We start from the raw sequence: 18811 nt of genomic DNA, 5'->3' as shown, positions 1-18811 counted from the left end.
ATGCTTTTCTGGAACTCTCTTGCTTTTTCCATGATCCAGCAGATGCTGGCAATTTGATCTCTGGTTCCTCTGCCTTTTCTAAAACCAGCTTGAACATCAGGAAGTTCACGGTTCACATATTGCTGAAGCCTGGCTTGGAGAATTTTGAGCATTACTTTACTAGCGTGTGAGATGAGTGCAATTGTGCGGTAGTTTGAGCATTCTTTGGCATTGCCTTTCTTTGGGATTGGAATGAAAACCGACCTTTTCCAGTCCTGTGGCCACTGCTGAGTTTTCCAAATTTGCTGGCATAGTGAGTGCAGCACTTTCACAGCATCATCTTTCAGGATTTGGAAAAGCTCAACTGGAATTTCATCACCTCCACTAGCTTTGTTCGTAGTGATGCTTTCTAAGGCCCACTTGACTTCACATTCCAGGATGTCTGGCTCTAGGTCAGTGATCACACCATCGTGATTATCTGGGTCACGAAGATCTTTTTTGTACACTTCTTCTGTGTATTCTTGCCATCTCTTTTTAATATCTTCTGCTTCTGTTAGGTCCATACCATTTTGTCCTTTATCGAGCCCATCTTTGCATGAAATATTCCTGTGGTATCTCTGATTTTCTTGAAGATATCTCTAGTCTTTCCCATTCTGTTGTTTTCCTCTATTTCTTTGCATTGATCACTGAAGAAGGCCTTCTTATCTCTTCTTGCTATTCTTTGGATTTCTGCATTCAGATGTTTATATCTTTCCTTTTCTCCTTTGCTTTTCGCTTCTCTTCATTTCACAGCTATTTGTAAGGCCTCCCCAGACAGCCATTTTGCTTTTTTGCATTTCTTTTCCATGGGGATGGTCTTGATCACTGTCTCCTGTACAATGTCACGAACTTCATTCCATAGTTCATCAGGCACTCTATCTATCAGATCTAGGCCCTTAAATCTATTTCTCACTTCCACTGTATAATCATAAGGGATTTAATTTAGGTCATACCTGAATGGTCTAGTGGTTTTCCCTACTTTCTTCAATTTAAGTCTGAATTTGGCAATAAGGAGTTCATGATCTGAGCCACAGTCAGCTCCTGGTCTTGTTTTTGCTGACTGTATAGAGCTTCTCCATCTTTGGCCGCAAAGAATATAATTAATCTGATTTTGGTGTTGACCATCTGGTGATGTCCATGTGTAGAGACTTTTCTTGTGTTGTTGGAAGAGAGTGTTTGTTATGACCAGTGCATTTTCTTGGCAAAACTCTATTAGTCTTTGCCCTGCTTCATTCTGTATTCCAAGGCCAAATTTACCAAAGTTACCAAAGTTACCATAAGTATAACATTTTTTCCAGGGGTAAGTGTTGATCAGCTAATTAAATTGAGATGCTCAAGGTTACACAGACAGAATATATCAAAACCAGAGTCTGTGTCATTAACTTGACACACACACACACACACACACACACACATATATATTTCTGCTTCAAGGGAAACCTGAACTAGTCCCTGAAAGGTTAGGAAGGGTTAACCAAATAACAGGATGTGGGGTGAAGCGAAGCCAAGGAAGGTACAATATGTGAACCCTTGAGGGGTGAGAAACACCTTAAGTTAAAGGACTTGCAAGGAATTCAGAATAGCTAGGAATATTAAGAGTTGAACCCTACTTAAAGCTTTTCCCACAACTTCTTTGTTATCAATGTGAAAATAGACCTTTCTGGTGGCCTTCAAAAGGTTTTAAGAAACTGTGTCAGAGGAGTGTTCAGGAAGAAGGGACTCCAAGATCAAGAATCTTGAGATCTAGCAAATCTAATGGCAGAAGATGAATCCATAGAGATAACGCTGGATGTGTAACATCTTCCACATCTTGCTAGTGGCTGGGCTTGATCTTAAGGCTCAGGACAGTAATAGTGTATTTGAAGCAAAAGAAATAAATTGTCAGTGTTGCACGGAAGATATCTTCTTTTTTTTTTATGATCACACAGTATATACATAGGTTTATAGATAGAAATTAATAAACATTTCACAAATCAATTTCTACCCATACTATCTGCCATGTGCTTTAATTTTAAAAGTCCATTTTAATGGGTTTAATTTTAATATGTCATATGTAAAATATTAACTTCACAACAGGCTGCACTGTGAGGAACCTCATACTACATGTGAAGCACAGAAGCAGGGGACATGGGTTAGAAGCCACTTCTTTCTCCATCACTCAAAATCCCAGCACAGGAAGGGAATTCATACACATTAAGCATGTATATTATTTACTCCAAATGCAAAATCCTTATCATTTTCACTATAGAGGCTGGAAAATTTGATATTCTGATCATTCAATAAAGCCTTAGAAATGACATATTTTTATACTGCTACTGTTACTGCTAAGTCACTTCATTCGTGTCTGACTCTGTGTGACCCCATAGATAGCAGCCCACCAGGCTCCACCGTCCCTGGGATTCTCCAGGCAAGAACACTGGAGTGGGTTACCATTTCCTTCTCCAACGCATGAAAGTGAAAAGTGAAAGTGAAGTCGCTCAGTTGTGTCCGACTCTTATCGACCCCGTGGACTGCAGCCCACCAGACTCCTCTGTCCATGGGATATTCCAGGCAAGAGTACTGGGGTGGGGTGCCATTGCATTCTCTGTACTTTTTATAAGTTTACACAATTGAGTACACAGCAGAACCAGAATTCAAACGCATCCCCATCAGTCTTCAATGAAATAACAATTATTGCCATACTATGCTTCCTACCACTGTAACTGAGGCATTCTGAGTTAAGTCAGTTCTAGCTTTTGACTCAAGGTCTCTACATGATTAACAGACAGCTAGGTAGGATACTGGTCTGGCACAAGATGGTTGAATGTAAGGATGAAATTGTTCAGTGAGAGTATGGGCTTTCCTGGTGGCTCAGATTGTAAAGAATATGCCTGCAATGCAGGAGACCTAGGTTTGATTCCTGGGTTGGGAGGAAATGGCAACCCACTCCCACTCCAGTATTCTTGCCTGGAGAATCCCATGGACAGAGGAGCCTGATGGGCTACGATCCACGGGGTCTCAAAGAATCAGACCCAAATGACTGACTAACAAACAAGGACATAAAGAACATGTAAAATCTATGTGCTCCATACAGAGTCTAAGTTTATAAGGTTTAAGTGATTCCAAATTATTTCACAACTATCCAATGCTTTTTATATTCTGGTAGATGAACATATAGAATGATTGATGTGGCCACAAGCCAAGGAATGCTGGCAGTTACCAGCAGCTGGAACAAACAAGGAATAGATTCCCCCTACAGCCCCTTGAGGGAGCACAGGATTGCTGAAGGCTTGATTTTGGCCATGGGATACTGATGTTATGTAGATCATAACAAACTGTGGAAAATTCTTAAAGAGATGGGAACACCAGACCACCTGACCTGCCTCCTGGGAAATCTGTATGCAGGTCAAGAAGCAACAGTTAGAGCTGGACATGGAACATCAGACTGGTTCCAAATCGGGAAAGGAGTATGTCAAAGCTGTATACTGTCACCTTACTTATTTAATTTATATGCAGAGTAGCTCATGTGAAATGCCAGGCTACAAACTGGAATCAAGATTGCTGGGAGAAATATCAGTAACTTCAGGTATGCAGATGACACCACCCTTATGGCAGAAAGCGAAGAAGAACTAAAGAGCCTCTTGATGAAAGTGAAAGAGGAGAGTGTAAAAGTTGGCTTAAAGTTCAACATTCAGAAAACTAAGATCATGGCATCTGGTCCCATCACTTCATGGCAAACAGATGGAGAAACAATGGAAACAGTGACAAACTTTATTTTTGAGGGTTCCAAAATCACTGCAGATGGTGACAGCAGCCATGAAATTAAAAGACTTTTGCTCCTGGAAGAAAAGCTATGACCAAATTAGACAGCATATTAAAAAGCAGAGACATTACTTTACCAACAAAGAGCCATCTAGTCAAAGCTGTGCTGTCTGCAGTAATCATGTATGGATGTGAGAGTTGGACTATAAAGAAAGCTGAGCACCAAAGAATTGATGCTTTTGAACTGTGGTGTTGGAGAAGACTGTTGAGAGTTCCTTGGACTGCAAGGAGATCCAACCAGTCAGTCCTAAAGGAAATCAGTCCTGAATATTCATTGGAAGGACTAATGCTGAAGCTGAAACTCCAATACTTTGGCCACCTGATGTGAAGAACTGACTCATTGGAAAAGACCCTGATGCTGGGAAAGATTGAAGGTGGGAGGGGAAGAGGATAACAGAGGATGAGATGGTTGGATGGCATCACCAATTCGATGGACATGAGTTTGAGTAAGCTCTGGGAGTTGGTGATGGACAGAGAAGCCTAGCATGCTGCAGTCCATGGGGTCGCAAAGAGTTGGACATGGCTGAGCGACTGAACTGACTGACTGAGTACTGATTTCAGATTTCTTGCATCCAGACAAGTGAGAGATTAAAGTTCTACTGTTTGAAGCCACATTTGTGATAATTTGTTACAGCACAAGAAACTAACACAATTATCTACTTAGCAGGGCAGCAGGGCAAGGGTGAGTCTTTAGCACGTAAGGGTGAGTTGGGGTCTGTGAGCATGCAGATCTCTAGGCCTTGTCCTCTGAGGATTGATTTGCTAATCTATGGGGAGTGCAGATGAAAGATGCAGTTTAACTTGGTACCTCTTGCCACTGTGCCCTATATCCCATGCTTTGTTTTTCTATTTCAAGTTAGTTTGTGCTGTGGGATAGGGAGAGGTAGGAAATAGTAATTCTGTTTGGCTCTTCAGTTTGTTTTTGTGTTAATTTGGTCTGGGGTGAGACACATGATTAAGTACTACAGAATAATAGTTTAAAGTTTGCACTCAAATCTGAGTTTGAATCCTAGTTATGACATTTACACCCTGTAAGAATTCAAAAAAATAAATTGATAAAGTTTTTACTCTCCTGAAGCCTCAGCTAACCTATCTGTGAAATGAGAATGAAAGCAGCTCCCACACAATATATTATGTGAGGAATACAGATGTTTATGAAGAGCTTAGCTCTATACTAGGCATATGTGTATCTATGTCTGTGTGTATACATGTGTATGTATATATTTTCATACTGCTGCTGCTGCTGCTAAGTCGCTTCAGTCGTGTCCGACTCTGTGTGACCCCACAGACAGAAGCCCACCAGGCTCCCCCGTCCCTGGGATTCTCCAGGCAAGAACACTGGAGTGGGTTGCCATTTCCTTCTCCAATGCATAAAAGTGAAAGTGAAGTCGCTCGGTCGTGTCTGACTCTTAGCGACCCCACGGACTGCAGCCTACCAGGCTCCTCTGCCCATGGGATTTTCCAGGCAAGAGTACTGGAGTGGGGTGCCATTGCCTTCTCCATATTTTCATACTAGAAATGCCCATATAAACACACATATTACAGAATGTGTGTGTATAAGAGCAATTAGATAGATATATAAGGGTACTCAAATGGAAAATTTATTAGGACTTTATCAGATAAAAATTGTTTTTTGTTTAAAATTCTATATTCTGCTTTAACTGACTTGGTGTTAGAGAATGATGAACATCATTTAATATTAGTTACCTATTAAAGATGATATTAAATCTTCATTATAGGCTATAATTGCCAATAGAAAGTGTTATAAATATAAAATTATAAAATACTGCATCAGTACCTATTAACCTGAAAATATATTCTCTGGGTTTTTAGTAAGTTCTTGCTTCTCCGTTTGTTACAGAGAACAAAACAAGGAATTTTTGTTTTTTATTATGAAATTATAAAACTGTTCTAAACTTACATAATATCTATCTATATATATATTACATATAAGGGTAAAGCTACATATAATAATATTTTTCAAATGCATAATTTCACCATAAAATCTATAAATCATTATCCCATATGCCTGTATGCTCTCCCAAACTAACCAAAGCTCCTATTTCTGCTGTAGATGGAATAAACAAGTATTGTATTAAAGAAAAACACTCCTTTATGTTGCAAGTTTGGAGGGAGGGGAGAGAGGAAAAGGATCCAAACACTAAAGAAGAAGGAGGGAGAGGTGGAAGATGAAGAGGTTAAAATTTAAAGACTTGAGTTTCAGACCTTATTTTGTTAAATGCATTTATTAATAAGTTTAAAAGCAATGTGGCCTAGACTCAAATTGTTGTTTTTTTAGTCTTAAATAGACATGAGACAAAAACCGATTCTTCCACTTACTGAAAAGGGACACAAGCAGACTCAATGAGGCAAATTCTTTCATAGGTTTGCTCTGATGGTGCAATGGAAATGCAAGCAAAGCGTCTAGTACAGCCCTGGATACAGACGGTTGGCAGTTAGTCTACAAGTGAATCAATAAGCGATACTGGTACTGCCGCACTCTCAGGTCCATCTCTAGAGCCTGATGCTTCTGCGATGCAGTTTCATAATGGGCTTCCCAGGTGGCACTAGTGGTAAAGAGCAACCTACAGTGCAGGACATGTAAGAGAAGTGGGTCTGATCCCTGGGTCAGGAAGGTCCCCTGGAGGAAGACATGGGAACCCACTCCAGTATTCTTGTCTGGAGAATCCCTTGCACAGAGGAGCCTTGTGGGCTACAGTCCACAGGACCATAAAAAATAGGACACGGCTAAAGTGACTTAGGATGCATGCATGGGATGCAATTTCATAATATTTTTTATGTTTGAAACATGACTTATACAAATTAAAGGGCAATACAATGTTTTCAAGTGTAACCTGATACATCATGAATTTTTGTCTATGGCTATCCACACAGGTCAGTTTAATTTAACTCATATAAATTATTTAATAAAGGAGATTTGGTACATCTGCTGATTTTCAAGTAATTTATCTTATCAAATATAAACTTCTCAACTGAACATACTGAGGTCAAATGAAAAAGTTTCTCCCATTTCATTTTGTTTTTCTGCCCGATGGAAGTATTTTTACTTATAGGTTGTTAAGCTATGAATACCACAGGTCATAGTTAAAATGATCTCATATCTTAGTATATTGTTTTCCAAGCTAGGATTTTAAAATTTTCTCTTTTTTCATATTTTTTTTCACTACTGAGTATTGAAAGTGGTAATTATCTATAAATATTAAAAAGGGAATTGAAAAAGATGGAGCAGTAGGTTCTTTTTAAAAATTAGACCATTTAAGGTGATAAAAGCTAAAGTTATGAAAGGATTGCTACAAAATATGTTTTCTAATATTAGGTGTGACTGTATTTCATGTTAACCGGGATAGTGGCTTATCACTGGGAAACATCGTACAGTATTTTAAGTCAAACTATTAGGGATAAGAACATTCTAAATATTTAAGAAAGTGGTCGATATTCAAATGTACAGCAGAAATACAAAGTACATTTGCAGTTGTTTTCTCCATACAGATATAAAGCTTAATAACTACCTGTAAAAACAGAAATAAGGTACATCCTATCTTCAAAAAGAAAGAAAAAAATTGTATGTGGATATCTGGTATCCAATTCAAAATTAGCTACTTAACTTTAATTTCCATTTGTCCTACTAATGACACAAACCAATTATAATATTGACACTTATAAGAAAAACATTTACACTATTTACTCTATATTATAGTTAATACAGAAAAGCATTCTTATATTTTCAGCATTTACTTGATTTCTGAATGGCAGACTAGGTAACGTTCATAACAGTATTGTTTTTCATTGTAAATTAGACTTAATACATCTTAGGAAATATCTTTTTTACCTTACTATGGATGCTGTTTTAAAAAGTTATAAAGATTGAAAACCCAAGTACATCTCTAAGAAGAAATACTGAACAGAAAGCATGGTCTTTGCTATTTTATTAAATCAGTATAGCACATCAGCATTCCAATGGATTTCAGAGTTTATCAGTCTGATTTCCTCACTATAGAAATTAGTGAAGACTTTGAATATTTATGGACTTTTTTCCTGACTCCTCTAATCAGAATTAGAACTCCAGTGATCACTGTCCTTTAAACATGACACACTCTCAATGTCCCCATTTTACTTCAATTTTTTCATTCAAACTTTACATATGAGTATACTGAACAACTTCTAGAGACAAACTCAGCTTTAAAAATCATCAGGGTGGTTTATATTAATAATATAAATAAATTGGATCAATAATTTAATATAAATTTCCTAATACTTGTAGTTTATGCTTAATCTTCTGAAGTGTGAGCCTAAATAAAAATAATGAAACTGTTAAGCAAACTACAAAGTAGATATTTAGTTAATGGTTCTTTAGAGATCAGAGCTCTATTTGTAGGAAAACATTTGTCTTCATTAAGCTATCTTTTTCTAGACATTCCAGAAGATGAACAGTTTCAAAATGGCAGGGGGTCATGCGAATGGACTAACTTAGCAATATTCCACTCCTCTGAGTCATAGTGCTAGAATCCTGCAGTGTGCCATTTATAAGATTTTATTAAATCTTTAGAGCATTCCAATATTTTATCTTTTCCCTATTTGGTTAGAAACCTCATCTTATCTTACCTAAATAGATCCTTTAAAAGGGCAGCAATAACAAGCAGTGGCTGGAAGAATTAAAACTTGAAAGGGCAGCATACAGATAAAACAACAGAATAATTTTTCTATCAAGAATAGCTTCCCTGTCTGGATTCCTGTAAACTATAGAAATGGAACAAAGATGCCTGTGAAATACAGTAATTATTGTGGCAGCCACAACTCTGTAGGACATGGATTCACAGAATTAAGGGAAGACTAAAACCTATTATTTCATCTAGGAACAGAAAATTGTAAGAGGCACAAGCGTTACAAAAATCCTCATATCAGCAAGTTTCAAGCAATACAATAAGATAGGAAAGAAGGTAGAAGGTTGTGGCTAAGAAAACAATTGAGCTACTAGAGTGAGGTGAAGGGATGAGCCAGAAAACAGGAAGGACAAGCTGGGAACTGCATTTGCCAGATTCTCAGTTCTGCCCCATAATCTAATTCTTGGTTTGCAACTATTGCACATAATCAAATTTCCTAATCTCTCCATGCATTTATGAAGATTGTTAAATACCATGGTCTATTTTATTAGTGTTCTACTCTAACCAACGGAGCTAACTGGCCAAGTGCTCTAATGGGCTATTTTAAAATAAAGAAAATTTTGTTTTCCAAACAACTTTTCCCCTATATGTCTTTCATTTTTGTCTACGAACCTTGCACTTGTGCCTCTGCATTTCAAATACATGTTGGGCATTTTTTTTCTGCTATTTTTAATCTGCTGGGCATTCTGGACATTCCTGGTATTTATAGTTGACTAATTTATTTCCTCATGTAATCTCACCAAAGTTGTGGCATGCAGCATATATTTTGAATCCTGATACCACCCACCTAGAAATTACTTAACAGGTGCCATCCATATTAGTAACTTCATCTTTGGATGAGGTTAAATATAGTATTGAATAAGCTTCTGCAAACTTAGCTCTGTTTCCCGCCCCCCGCAGGACGAATTTAGTCTTAAGCTTATTAAAGAAAGATATAGCAATAGATAACAGTTGAAACAATAAATATGAATTGGAACCTCTCAATAATCATGCTAATAAACTGCTGTAAAGACAAGTTCATATTGTCCAAATATCTGCTCTTTAGTCAATGATATTTGAAAGAATTATTGTTGAATTGTATGTTATAAAATACTATAATCAATTTTTTATATTATAGTTAATCATTACAGAATGACATGGAAAAGAGCACATTAATATTATCTAATAATCTGAAATCATTACATTTATTTGAATTTCTTTAATTTCTATGTAATCCATTAACAAATACCTCTTCATGCGATCATATTCCCTTATGACATGACATAAACGAAAATGTATTCCCATTGTTTTCCAACATTAAATCTTCCACCCAGACTTCAAATTTCCTCCTCTGCCACTTCCTTGAGGATCCGGCATGTCCCCGGAATCTCCCTCCCCTCTCCTTCCTGCTTCCTCCTTCTCTACTTCCCCCTTGCAAAAACTCCCCTCACCCTGCCTTCCTCTCAAACCATGTTTCCCCTTCAACAGGAAAATCCTAGAAAAATATTAAACACTCAGTGGCTGTCTGCCCCTCTCAGCCACTCCTGAACACATGATCACTCTTACAGAAGATGTTTACTTGGAGGTCATTAATGCCTGTCTAATTACTAGAACTAAGTGTTCACCTTTGGTATACCTACCTATTTTCATGTAGCCCTGGACAGTATCCATCACATTTCCCTCATTTCACTTTTCCCTGTCCCACTAGGCTAACCCAAGTATGCACTATAGCTTAAGCTACCATAGCTACCCTAATGATTAACAATCCACACATGTTGAGTGTACCTCTCAATGACGGGCTCACTTTCTCACCACTCTTTTCACCCTCTTCTGACTCCTACACCTCTCCTCGTCACATACATGCTGGTGTACCGCAAGGTGAGAACCTCAGCTTTCTTCCTATCTGACTCACACAGATCTCCTAGAGATCTCACCCTTGTCCACTTCAATCAGTGCCTACACACAAGTACATTCTCACCAATGCCTTACTTCCGATTTGGAAACACATGCCTAATTGCCTCCAGTCACCTGCACTTCACGTTCCAATGGATACATCAAATTATATTAGTGAAAATCTGAATTTGTCATCTCCCCCCGTTCACCTTTTAACCTGTTTTCTCCCTCCATAATAACCATCTTATTTAATGGTAACTATTTACTCATTCAGGCCAAAAAATTGGGGAGTACTGCATAGTCCCTACATTTTTCATCTCCCACACCCAACTGAAAGTCAACACTTAAGGACTATACAATTCTCAGAAAGCACCTGGGGTGATCTTTTTAAATATTTACATCAGATCATAACATGGTCCAGCTTTAAAAGTTTTCTAAAGGCTCCTCAATCAATAGAGTAACACAGTGGACCTTCCTTTGCTTCCACATAATTAGGCTTCCATCTTCCCCTCTGAACACCTCTCACTGTGCCCAAACCACATGGTCTTCTGTTTCTGGAACACACCAAGCTCACTCCCTCCACATTCCTTTTGTTCTTCCCTATGTAACACTGTCGTTATTACTTATCTGAATATTTGTTTCTGATTCTCAAGTGTCCTTATATCTGGGCCTTATGAGCTCAGTTAATCTCACCCAAATATGAACATCTGGCTGTTCATCGATTTCCTATAGATTCATACTACAAGAGAACATCTATTCATAAAGGCGTAAAATAATCCAGTAAAGGTCTCCCTTGTGGCTCAGCTGGTAAAGAATCTGCCTGCAATGTGGGGGACCTGGATTAGATTCCTGCGTTGGGAAGATCTCCTGGAGAGGGGAAAGGGTACCCACTCCAGTATTCTGGCCTAGAGAATTTCATGGACTGTATAGTCCGTGGTTTTGCAAGGAGTCAGACATGACTGAGCAACTAACTGCTAAAAAAAAAAAAAAAAAAAAAAAAGGTTATCAAGTTTAAAATTAAAAAAGAAAAAAAAAACCACTTTGTAACTAGAAATAGTAGCAGACCTAGTTTTACCTTACCTTTTGTTATCAAACGTGAATGCCAACCCAAAGGCCATGAACAATCCTTTATATATATATAAAGAATTGGACAAGTAGTTCTATGAGGAAGGACAGTGCTCACTGTTACTAATGCAGCATTGCTTGGCTGTTACACAAAAAAAGAAGCAGGCCACATCCTGTTTGGGACAGAAATATCAACTTTATAAACCTAGTCACGCTATCATAATTCTATTTCCTCTACTTTCTTATCTCGGCTAAAATCTAGAATTTTATTCATTAATAACATGTTACCAGTGCCAATTTTTAAGAATAGAGGCAAAAATGATTCAACCAAAAAAGTTACATTTGTGTCACATGTATTCTTGTGAATCACCACAGGGAAGCCATGCCAATTTCAGGTTAAAAATTCAACCACAAAAAAATAAAAATGAGGTTACAAGTCATTGTTACTCATATTTCAGTGTAATTCTGACTAAAACTTTTGGCTGGAAAAAAACACCTATTTTATAACATGCATTTCTCAGGTTTTGGTTTTTCTGTGTTCTTTTTTTTTCATCAGAAGCAGAAATATCAACATAACATTGTATACTAGATGTTATATGACATTTGAGGGCTAAAGGAGCAGGAAGTAATAAAATTAAGAGAACCTTATGAGATATTTTCATATTTGTAGAATCTTAGGCACAGATGTTTCAGATGAATATCCAAGGACTGCATCTCTGTCTATAGTTATGAGCTTTGGAGTTTCGTTTATTATCTATCATGAAGCAATAGCTTGGCTATTCACTGAACTGTTATCAGAATCAAGTTGGAATGACAGCAGTGAAGATAAGAATTTTAGTATCCAACATCTCTTGATGACTGAAATAAGGAAAGTAAAACCAATAGTGTTGGGTTTGAGAAACATAATGTGATATTCAGGGACTATGGTGCTTTTATAAGAAACCTTACAAAGTTTTTAACAGGTATTAATTAATGAATGTGCCCTTTATAAAGTTAGTAGCAGTACTATTCTGCATTTCCATGTCAGTTTAGGTGGTAAAGAATGTCCACAGTTATATGTTATTATCATATGATAATTAGGGTTTATTTTACAGATGAGAAAGCAGAAGGTCAGAGAAGTTACATGTCTTTGCCAACATCAAGGAGCTTTCACTGCAGCAGGGCCCAAAGGTATTATAATCACTTCCAGTAAAACTTCAGGAAACAACCATAATTAATTTTTATAGAGTCATCTTTGTGCCCAGAGTAATTAGATCAGGAACTTTCCCTCAAACTAAAGTGTTTTACAGAGAATCTTTCTTTATAGTGATTTTTTTTTTTTCCACAACAGCGACAGAGAGTTCACGACATTGTAATAGGTCCTTAGTGTGTGCTTAAACACACACACACACTAGACATGCTAGTTAATCACTCTTTAAAACTAAATTATTTTTTTATGATTTTGGATTTCAGTTTTCTGACATTACCAATATCAGGTCAGCAGGTCAAAAAGTTTATCATTTCTTTTCATTCTTTGTATTGCTGTCAATTAAGAACTCATTATTTTTATTTTAAAGGTCTATTCTATGCTAAAAAGAGTTTTGGAAAAACCTCATCTTCTGAATTTTGGCTGTCACTCCTAATTATATCTGCTGACGTAACTTCAACTAAGGCATTTTGGCTTCAGGTTGTCCTATAAAATTAAATTGTGGTTATTTAATTAATAAAGGGGTGGGCTTCTAATCTCAGTAGTTTATCAATCTATTGTTTTATTACAAAACTCTACCCTTTACCAACTAGTAAAGATAAGAGAGGGCTGGGTGAGATACAGATCTCTAGATCAGCTACTTTCTGGAAAAAGCTATGAATCATATCCCCTAGTTAGTCCCTGCTCAGCAAAACCAGCAGCCTGCCTTTATAGAGTCATTTCCAAGAGTGCTGAAGAGTCCATATGTTTATACTGGACTTTGTTATGAGCAAAGAAAATACTATTTATATATTTTTAAAATGCACATGACAACTTCTGTTCTTCAAATCAGTTGTTCAGACAAAAAGGCTCCCCTTAAAACTGGAAATGGGATTTCCTGCCACTAGTGAAATTATTCAGACACCAGAACACAAAAAAATGTCAAGGATCTGATAAAACACCTGGAGACTGCTTTTTCAAAAGTCATACATATTCAAACATATTGATGCTATCACTTTTTCCTAAATTGCACCCAAAGAGATATACATACATGATAGAATACAATCAAATGGTTTCTTGAATAAGCAGGAACATATGCAAAAGAAATTTCTAGTCCATTTATAAATGCAGTTAACTCTGGAAGTGAAGACAGGCATTATATTTAGAATAAACATGATTCTTACCATCTGAGACTGACTCCTAGGACATCCATTGATATCTTCAACTTTTTCATTTGCTAAAGCCAAGAAATAAAATAAAAGAGAGAAAAAAAGAACGACATGCTTAAGCCATGAAGTGAAACACACACACAAGAGACTAAGAAAAAAAAAAAAAAAAAAACCACAAGCAAAACGCTGCTGCTACATTCACTTTGTCTCCTAAGCTGTGTACAGGACACACTTGTTAGCAGCCGCCAAGTCCATATGCAGGAATCAGGCAAAAAAAAAAAAAGTGACTGAGAAGGAAGTTGCCGTTAATTCCTCAGCTTGTGCCAAATGACTGCTGACATGAAACCTTTCACAATTGTCCCTGCTGGATCAGGATACAGTTTCAAGGAATCTCAGAGTGTATGAGTTGCTCCAGCTAACGAAAAGCACACATGGGAGACATATGGTTTAATGAAGCGTTCATTTCTGACAATTCAGTGTATGTAAAGATACAGCTCTAGCCATTTACAAGTATGGCCAAACTGCCTTTTTCAAACATCCTCACATAAACATTTTAATTAAATCACAGGGAGAGCTACATTAATCTCACAGACACATGGACCAAGTTTCTAAGCATTCGACTTAAATTGTATTTTACCCAAAGTAGGTGGGGGCAGAGACTTTCAAGTTTTGTTTTGTTTTTCCAGAGGGTAGGTCTTACCAATGATCTGGATGATTTCTGCGAGCAGTACTCCATCTGCAATGTCTTGCTGCAAATCCTTGATCAGCCGCTTGTGGCCCGATTTTGCTAGGTAGTGGTTGGCCCAGTCTGTGTAAATCTGTTGAACAGAGGGAGGGAAGAAGTGAGATGAGATGAGGGAAAAGAGAGGCAATAAAAATGCTCAAGACAAATGTTGGATACAGAGGGATGTTATTCTGGATCACATTCCAGCTTAAGAAGTCATAGCTCAAAAGGAAATAGTTGTAAAATAACTTTTAAGTTCACTCTTTTTCAAAACCAGGGACTAGTCACTTGTGACAGAGCAAAACTCCCTTCCTGGATGACTACTGAGGAAGCTCCTGTTCGAAAATCAGTTTCAGTTTGTACTCTCTTGCCTCTGGTTCCATCATACTGAAAATAATCCTGTCTGTCCTTATAAAAGGGAGCCACCTGGATTGACTTACACAGGAATCTCACTATAAAAACGTGTGTTTCTCTGAGCAGACTTTATTAAATCTGTCATGTGAAATACTACATGTGATAATATTTTGGCATCATTTTATGAAATAATTGCAGATGCCTAAGCTGTTTTATTTGAATTGTCAAATCCCATTTCAGCTTCTCGTAATGTGTTTTTATAAGAGAATAGAGGAAGTTTAAAAAGCAGCTATTATATAGAAATTGTAATTAATATAGAATTGAGGTACAGATTATGAACTCTAAGCTTGGTTATCTATATAAAGAAGAAGTGTCTCTCCAATAACAGATTATGATAGAGGAAAAAATTGAAACTGTTCAAAAACTTCACAAAAATAATAAAATGTTACTAATCTTTCAAATGTTATAGGCACTTACTGATGTAATATAATCTAATTATAGGGATAAAACTTCAGTTTCATGAGAGACTCACATGGACATATTAGTACACTTACAAGGCAGACCATAACATGATGTGATAGAAGAATGAAAACTTGAAATAAGAATAGAAAAGGACAAATAACCGAGAAATATAAAAATGTGTTATGGAAGAAGCACTGGAAGTAGAACTGGAAACATAAAAGAACCTGAAGAGGGGAAGTGAAGGGAAGGGCTTTCCCCCAGAGGGTACAAGACACAGAGAGGCACAGGAGCAAAGGAATCAAGCGCACAGCTGAAAATCACGTAATTAAGGCAGGATGCCTGAAATTAGGACAAATCAGACTGGAAAGGTAAGTTGTGCCTTGTGGTCACGAGCACTGAGACCCAGGCAAACTGCAGAAAAAGAAAAAAAAATTTCTAACAAAATTAATACACGTTTTTATAAAAATAAAATAAAACAGAAGTGTAAAAACTGGACCAAAAAAAGTTTCCCACAACTTGCAACCCCACCCACTTTTGAATAACTTGATATGAATAGTTCTAGAATGTTTTCTACACCCACACACTTCACCACATGACTTCATATTACACATCACATACACACTCATGACAGAATGCGTAACCAAATGTAGCTCAGTTTTACCTACCACTCTGCATTTTCAGGTTTTCATGTAACAATATTTTAATAATACTTCTAAAACCTTTTTACAAAAATTTATCACTATTTTTGATGTTATGTTATACATAGTATCAATCCCCCCTAACAAAAGATACTTACTGTGTTTAAAAATATTTCTATTGCTTCTAAATTTGTAAGAGACATCTTATAAATGTGTCTTGGCATATACCTATACTGGTATTTTTTACAGGACCAAAATCTAAAAATGGGGCTGCCAAGTGCTTTATAATGGATCCTAGGTATAAACATTTCAAAATATAACACAAAAGAAAATGTGTGTTTATTTTAGAAAATATAAGGTGGCATCTTAATGCATATGTACTGGTAGAATGTGTTCTGAAAGATATCAGTAATTTGAGGTATATCCTACTGTGTAAGAAAAACATATATAATGGCAACACTACATCTTCTTTCTTCACATTCATTATCTTCTTTATACTGAAGATCATTAGAGTGTAAGAAAAATCACTTGCACAACTGTCTCCTTAATTAGAAAACAAGCACAATTTCTAGATTGACATTTTTATTTGTTGATCATCTTCCCCAATTAAGATTTTATTCTACTTGTGTTATGGCAAAATTTTAATTTTATAAGATTTACACTGTTCATAATCTTAAAAAATTGAGCGCTTTCCCTTTACCTACACATCAATCAAACAATAGCATTAATCACTTGGTGTCTAGTAGAAACTTCAGTGTGAGCCAGACTTTATTTGTGCCTATGCCCGAGGCAGCGAGTTATTTATAAGGACCAGTTAACTGACTCTAAAGGATCCACAATGATGAAGAATATGAGTTCTGGACTCAAGCAGATATAGCTTGGAGGCCCAGCAGACTATTTGCTTCCCCCTGGGACCTTGAACAAATTACTTATATTTTCTAAACCTGATTCCTTATCTTCAAACTAAGGATGATATAATACTTACAGTATTATGTCAGGACTAATAAGATTTAACTTGTAAAGGACCTGTCACAGAGTTGATCCTGAAAAAAAGGCCTACTATTATTATTTTATGGCATCTAAATGTTATTTGCTATGGTGGCTTTCCAACAAATATTTGTTGACGTTATCATTGCTCAAAGGTTAAAAAATGTGGAAGTACTGGCAGTCGAAGACTGGAGAAACCGTATTCCTTGCTTTCTTACACTCGTCACATCTCTGACTCCTGCTGTCTAATTCACTGAGGCCACAGATCTGTCCCCCATCCAAACCCTGAGGAATGTGTCCAATTTTGAGGCTGCAATGTTCTCATCCAGACCTGCAGTGAATGCCTCCATCATTACACCACCTCCAACAAAGCTCATACTGCATGGATTTTTTTTTTTTTTATGAAGGCATTAAATTACAGAAATTATGCTTATTTAATATTTATTCAAATATATATAAAATGGTACACGTTAAAAGTAAAAACAATAATACTTTTATTCTCCGAATGCATGCTAACAGTGCCTTATCCTCTATCCAAAGCCCTCTAGGACGTAGGTGAGAAAACAGATGGGAAGTCAGCTGGTTGGCTTCAAGACCTTGTTGAGAAAGCCTCTGAGCTCAAGAAACATTTTTTCACTTGGTCCAGGATTTCTTCTAGAGGAATCCCAAGCCCAAGTGCTTTGACTTGTCCAGCATCTCCAACATGTGAAACTTTGCTCAGACAATAACTCTGACTTAGCGGCAATCAGAAAAATATATTCAGACTAAATAAATAAACTTGAAAATTAGTTCCTGTGTATTTTACTTAGTCCTTCTAATAGACATGTGTAGAGGATACTTGATTCAAATAAATCAGTGTTTTCCAAAGGGTTATAATATAGATGATGAAATATAAAACAATTACCTAGAAACTTCTATACATTTTAAATATTAAATATAAGCTTATAGTTTCTTATCTTTAATAAATAAAAACTTACATTTAAAAAAGTGGAAATAGGAAGTGTGTCTTTAAGAAGACAATCTTCAAGCAAAGGACACGTGATATATAAATGTGTTTGCTGCTGCTGCTGCTAAGTCGCGTCAGTGGTGTCCGACTCTGTGCAACCCCATAGACGGCAACCCACCAGACTCCCCCGTCCCTGGGATTCTCCAGGCAAGAACACTGGAGTGGGTTGCCATTTCCTTCTCCAATACATGAAAGTGAAAAGGGAAAGTGAAGTCGCTCAGTCGTGTCTGACTCTTCGCGACCCCATGGACTGTAGCCCACCAGGCTCCTCCGTCCATGGGATTTTCCAGGCAAGAGTACTGGAGTGGGGTGCCATTGCCTTCTCCAATAAATGTGTTTAAAAATCATCAATAAACTTACTGTAATAATCTGATGAGAGAAGATACTAACAACCTTGTCAACCATCATTAAAATCTGTTGTTCAAATAAATACAGAATTTATTTGAACAGAATGGTGAAATCATGACCAGATTTTGGATCTGAGCTCCAAAGTTGCCCTTGGTTAATTTCCACTAAAATAATCACATTATTTAACCTTTTAACCTCAGTTGAATGAGTAAAATGTGTGGTAACATATTTTGTAGGATTATACTACAAATTAGAGGGTTAGTTTGTGTGTGTGTGAAGAAACCAATATAATTGAAAATAACATCAAATCACTCATAAATCAATATTTTGTATTTTCTATAGCAGAATCACTGAGTATTTAAGTCATCAAGGTTCTGACCAAAACTTTAAATAGCATTTACCTTTAAGCATCTTAAGCCAACTTTGCTCAACCATTTTAACTGCAATGTTATGAATATAAATGTCATCTCATGTAGTAATTATATTTCAGTTAATTCAGAAGAATTAATGAGATTACACT

The 18811-nt window shown here is 36.8% G+C and overlaps 1 protein-coding gene across 7 annotated transcripts in view; it reads right to left on the bottom strand.

The window, feature by feature from the left end:
• The window catches only part of NAV3 (neuron navigator 3), a 902555-nt gene that overhangs the window by 257088 nt on the left and 626656 nt on the right, over positions 1-18811 (bottom strand). For all 7 annotated transcript variants that reach the window (XR_015163426.1, XM_086398822.1, XM_086398818.1 and 4 more), the window contains 2 exons: positions 14473-14590; positions 13788-13840 (listed from right to left, as the gene is read on the bottom strand). Coding sequence is in view for 5 of the 7 variants with exons in the window: in XM_086398822.1 (XP_086254948.1) it covers positions 13788-13840; positions 14473-14590 (171 nt within the window). In the remaining 2 variants the exon portion in view is untranslated. Of the gene's footprint in view, positions 1-13787; positions 13841-14472; positions 14591-18811 lie in introns of those variants that run through there.

The sequence above is a fragment of the Bos grunniens genome, chromosome 5, assembly GCF_055505025.1.
Source record: "Bos grunniens cultivar Pamir isolate PY7600 chromosome 5, Bosgru_T2T1.0, whole genome shotgun sequence".
NCBI lineage: Eukaryota > Metazoa > Chordata > Mammalia > Artiodactyla > Bovidae > Bos > Bos grunniens.
Note: the sequence above shows the minus strand (reverse complement) of the source record. Positions and strands in the feature narration are given on the sequence as shown.